At 35.8% G+C, this 5,436-nt stretch overlaps 1 protein-coding gene across 1 annotated transcript; it reads right to left on the reverse strand.

Moving 5' to 3' along the window:
- Positions 1-3,834: 3,834 nt before the first annotated feature.
- Positions 3,835-4,636, reverse strand: LOC129850921 (bone morphogenetic protein 8B-like; the record flags this gene model as incomplete). Its single annotated transcript, XM_055917087.1, is given in 1 exon segment — positions 3,835-4,636. A coding segment is annotated over 1 exon segment (163 nt), but the record flags the coding sequence as incomplete, so codon positions are not given.
- Between the last annotated feature and the right edge of the window lie 800 nt (positions 4,637-5,436).

Genomic DNA, 5,436 nt, shown 5'->3' on the forward strand with positions numbered 1-5,436 from the left:
TCCAGTTGTGCGTGAAGATACCTTTAGGTAGATAAAAGCACGGTACGGGTTGAGACACGCTCGGTATTGTGAATCTGTAACACTGCTATAAAAGCACGTTTTCATTTATAATTTACACTGTAGAATGACCTGCAAGCCAATCAGAATCGAGTTTTAAACAATACCGTGGGTTTCATGGAACGTCACAAACATATTAGGCCATTTGCGTCACAGATTAGTCACTGAACATGGGTTTAATAGCTATATTGGCTATATGTACAGTATATGCACATCGTATTGAATTGAGATTACATTTACTGCACCACTGTAATTATGTAGCCTAATCCTATGAGGATCATATGTAAAATGTCAGAATCATGGCACATGAAAACATAATTAAATTGACTGCAGATTATAAAATTCACTGTGACACAATATCAATGTAATTCCAATTAAATTACGTTGAACCAACGTGGAATAAACATTGAATTGATGTATGTACCCAGTGGGAAGTGATCAATTCGAAATGATTGAATACATACAGTACTACAAAGAAAGATATACAAAAATTGCTTCGAAAAGATCGAAAAACTCTAATTTCCCTGGGCCAACCAAACGTAAAATGTATGTACGGATTACTGTACATCGTTTTGGATGAAAGCGTCTGCTTTCAAATCTCTGACTCACACATATGTACAATCTCGCAATGTTTATTTCTGACACTTTCACGTTTGCGGGATTTTGTGAAGTAATTGATGAGCAGGAGAGCTCCATGAAATCAGTGATATGGTAAAGATTGCGACATGAGAGGGAGTAACATTTCTAGCTGAGGAACAATTTTGGGGTTTTCTCACAAAGTTTATAGTTTTAGACTGCAGTTGCAATTTGTTTTTTACACAAAAAATGATATCTAACCATACAATGAATACTTTTGTAATTAATCAAACCTTTGACATATATTTTTGACTATTTCCAACGAACAAGCTAGCTATCGAAAAGTGTCAGCGTGTGTAGTTAAATTAGCCTGCTAACGTCTCCATAGCTAGTAGCATGTAATCAGGACATGACCAAACTGTTGCTGAGATAATAGATGTTGAAACTTCCAAGGAGAAAAGAGGCATTGTTGAAACTCACTCATATGCTTGCAGTGTAAAAAAGGGGGGTGAATGCGATTCATAACCGAATACCCCAACCAAGGAGCAGCTTCCATTTGACAAAGAAGCTCTGAATCGTCTGTGGCCGATAACTGAGAGAGCAAGGAAGGAAGGGAAAAGGGGATACTTTGCGGGAGCTAAGGCTTTTGTTAATGGAAGGGAAATTCGCGCTGACGCCTAGTTTGTTGACTGCTGGACTTGTCAAGTGAGTTGTGCAGGACTGAGTTTTATTTGCTAATTTGATAAAACTAGATATTTATTGAGGAAAGAGCATTGTTTGTGTGAGCCAAACTTTTTTTATATATATATATTTTTTTATGGCAGGGAAATTCGCACTGACACTTAATGTTAGCTTAATGGCTATTCGTTTTTACCAATCTATAGTACAATGTTATTTGGAATTGTATAAATATATATAATTTAGATCAACCACTTACGTGGTGCAAAGGTATGTTTTTATTTGCAACTAGTAAGAACTTTTCTTTTTATGAGAACCCGATTCATGTGAACGTATACAAGTTTAATATTCTTCATATAGTCACTTTGATCGTAAATGTCCATTGCTGTTTTTTCTATTAATGCCAGGGGAATCTGTCATTTTTTGAAAAGGAGATCTTTATTTTTGTATTGTAAGGGTAAGAGTGCCGATTTATTTCATTCAAGAAACTCATGCCTGTTGCACAGATACTGCGTTTTGGAAGTGTCAATGGTGATGATATGAATGACATTTGGTTTTCATTTGGTACTAATCGGTCAGCAGGTGTCCCTATTTTAAAAGGCAACTTTAAGGCTCATATATTGAGTCATGAAGCAGATAATACAGGGAGATGGATTATACTATTGGCAGATGTTAACCATGTTCAATTCATTGTTGTAAATACTTAAGCTTCCAATAACAAGTCAAGTAACTGTATTTTATTTAGAGACATTGAGAGGAAAATAAGTAAAATGATGTCTAAATTTCAATTGGCCAAAGTAATATGGGGTGGAGATTTTAATACAGTATTACATGATAATCTAGATAGATGGCCTCCTATGGATAGCAATTCTGTTTGTGAGATAAGGAATATATGTCTAAGGTTAGGTGTTCTAGATATTTGGAGACATAAGAACCCAGATAAGATTATGTTTACATGGAGTACCAAAGATTTATCTATACAATCCCGTATTGATTTCTGGCTGATATCTGAAGATATTGCTGACAAGGTTGATACAGTCTCGATTGAACCATGGATTTTAACAGACCACAACGGGATCTCAATAAAGATAAATATGCATGGTTTGTCAACCCAAAAAAGTTAAAGGTTACTGGAAAATGAACAAGACTTTACTAGAGAATGAAGTATTTAAGAAGGAAGTAGCACGAATTAATGATAAATACAGGAGTTGTGCCTGTGTTATGAATATGTTTGGGAGCTAATATATATTATACTGGGAGCTAAGGAAATTTGATTAAGGCTTTTGGCTATTTCAATGGGAAAAGAAATTGCTCGTGCCAAGAGAGAGAAAGAATATGACATCATAAAGGGAATAATGGATTAAACTAAAAAAAGGGAACTAACTAATCAGGAATTACTGGACCTATCATCATTGCAAATGCAGTTAGATTGTTTCTACGAGGAAAAGGCCCGGGGAGGGTTTGTAAGAGCAAGATGATTAAAGATATTTCTTTAATTTAGAAAAAAGGCCAGGCGAAAAGACTTCCTTCCATATGTCAATTAATGATTAATAATACTCCCAATAAAAATCCAAAAGAAATCTCTCAGCATGTTTCCCAGTTTTATCAGAATCTGTATACATCAGCCCAGCCAACTTCCAATATGTATCTTTTCTTAGACAATGTAGCAAAGAAGTAGCTAAGAAGATAATGATTTCAGGGATTTTTGTGATGAGTTATCTGAAATTGAGATAAGACTGTATTAAAAGCCTGAAGGACAATAGGTCCCCTGGAAATGATGGTTTAATAAGCGAGATTTATTAATCATTCAATGATAAATTGATTCCTTTCATTCTTGCTATGCTTCCTGTAATTAAGGTGTAATTACTATGATTCAATGGACATGGGTGGGGAAATATTTGTGTGACGACCTAAAATGGGGGCAGAAGCTCACCAGCACCCCATCTTATATGTCCAACCACCCTGAACGTCAGACTCTATTGAAACACATAGTGGTGTAAAGTACTAAAGTAAAAATACTTTAAAGTACTACTTAAGTAGTTTTGGGGGGTATCTGTACTTTACTATTTATAGTTTTGACAACTTTTACTTTACTACATTTCTAAGGAAAATAATGTACTTTTTACTCCATACATTTTCCCTGACACCCAAAAGGAATCGTTACATTTTGAATGGCTAGCAGGCAGGAACATTGTCGGTTTGATGTACTGCCAAATACTCTAAAATGAAGTTGGAAGCGACTTATGGTAGAGAAATGAACATTCAATTCTCTGGCAGCAGCTCTGGTTGACATTCCTGCAGTCCGCATACCAATTGCACAATCCCTCAGAACTTCAGACGTCTGTGGCATTGTGTTGTGACAAATATATATTTTAGTGGCCTTTTGTCCCCAGCAAAAGGTGCACCTGTGTAATGATCATGCTAGTTAATCAGTTTCTTGATATGGTGCACCTTTCAATGTGGATAGATTATCTTGGCGATGGAGAAATGCTCACATGTTTTATTTTTTTTGGCGTACAGAACATTTCCCGGGACCTTTAACTTCAGCTCATGAAACATGGGACCAACCTTTTACATGTTGCGTTTTTTTGTTCAGTATAGTTTATTACAAATATAGCCGTATACAGTCCTCCAGATATCTGTTGACAAGGACATACATCACTGTGTATTTGTTACACTGTACATACAAAAATGGCCAAACATTTTTTTGTTTGTTGCCATTTTCCATTGTTACTAACTTGTACTGGTTAAAAGTATGATTAAAGAAGAAGAAAAACGTTTATTTTTTGCAAACCATGTTTAGTACTTCTAAAAGAGACAATGACAAATTCATGGTTCAAAAAGATATTATAGTCATCAAAAGGGCAGAAATTTAGCATTGATATACTTATGATACAGTACTTTACAGCTTTGATTGGTCACAGAATATATGACATGAAGGGGTGATGTAATTATCTGAATTACTGTAGATTTGAATAGTTTAGTTAATCAAAAGTGAAGTATGGTTATAGGTCCAATGGGTGTTGTTCATATACCACTCTGACTCAAAATCAATATATTAGATACATACTATTTATCAGCATATTGACAGATTATTGCTGGTTGCAAGTTATTTTACCCTCTTTGTTTCTTTTGGAACAATGGCAATTAAGTTGATTAAAATTAAGAATAGATAGATGGGCTACCACTGGTGTCACAGGCATTGTCACAGGTCTTGACCACCATGTTGCGATGCTTCTTTAGGATCACGTTGTTGTTGTCAGCGTAGAAGAGTACAGAGATGGGACTGAGCTTGGTGGTTGTGCAGCACGCTTTGGGAACCTCACCTGGCTTCAGAAGGTGAACCTGCCATTAAACGGTAAATCAGACTCATTCATACATGCACTTTCATATAGTCAATGATAATATCCTGTTATAAAAGAGATGGGTTATTTAAGCAGTAAGGCCCAAGGAGGGGTGTTATATTGGCTATATACCACAAACCTCAGTGGTGCCTTATTGCTATTATAACACCTACTCATTCAAGGGGTTTTCTTTATTTTTACTATTTATTTAACCTTTATTTAACCAGGAAGGCCTCATTGAGATTTAAAATCTCCTTTTCAAGAGCGTCCTGGCCAAGATAGGCAGCACCAAGTCATTACAAAAATACAAACAAACAACAAGTAATCTAGTAGAAACCATTGAATTCACAAGAGTATAACAAAAATCAAAAACAGCAAATTAAAAACATTGACAGGTCAGGGAATCAGTCTCAAGATCATTCATCAGTGATTTAAAAATACCAATCGGGACAAGTTCTTCCAGTTTAAAAGTATTTTGTAAAGCGTTCCAAGACGATGGCGCAGAGTACATAAAAGCCCTTTTACCAAATTCAGTTCGGACATTTGGAACAGTGTCACGATCGTGTGGCGGATTGACGGACCAAAACGCAGCATTTGGAAAATAAGCCATCTTCTTTTATTTTTAATGAAGAAGGCAAACGAAACAAAAACACTTAAACACTAAACAAAACGATCGTGAAGCTAAACAACGATGTGCACATACACAGGCTACAAACGTTCTGACATAGACAACTACTCACAACCAATGAAAGCCTATGGCTACCCTAAATAAGGCTCCCAA

The sequence above is a fragment of the Salvelinus fontinalis genome, unplaced genomic scaffold (genome assembly GCF_029448725.1).
Source record: "Salvelinus fontinalis isolate EN_2023a unplaced genomic scaffold, ASM2944872v1 scaffold_2472, whole genome shotgun sequence".
In the NCBI taxonomy this organism is placed as follows: Eukaryota; Metazoa; Chordata; class Actinopteri; order Salmoniformes; family Salmonidae; genus Salvelinus; species Salvelinus fontinalis.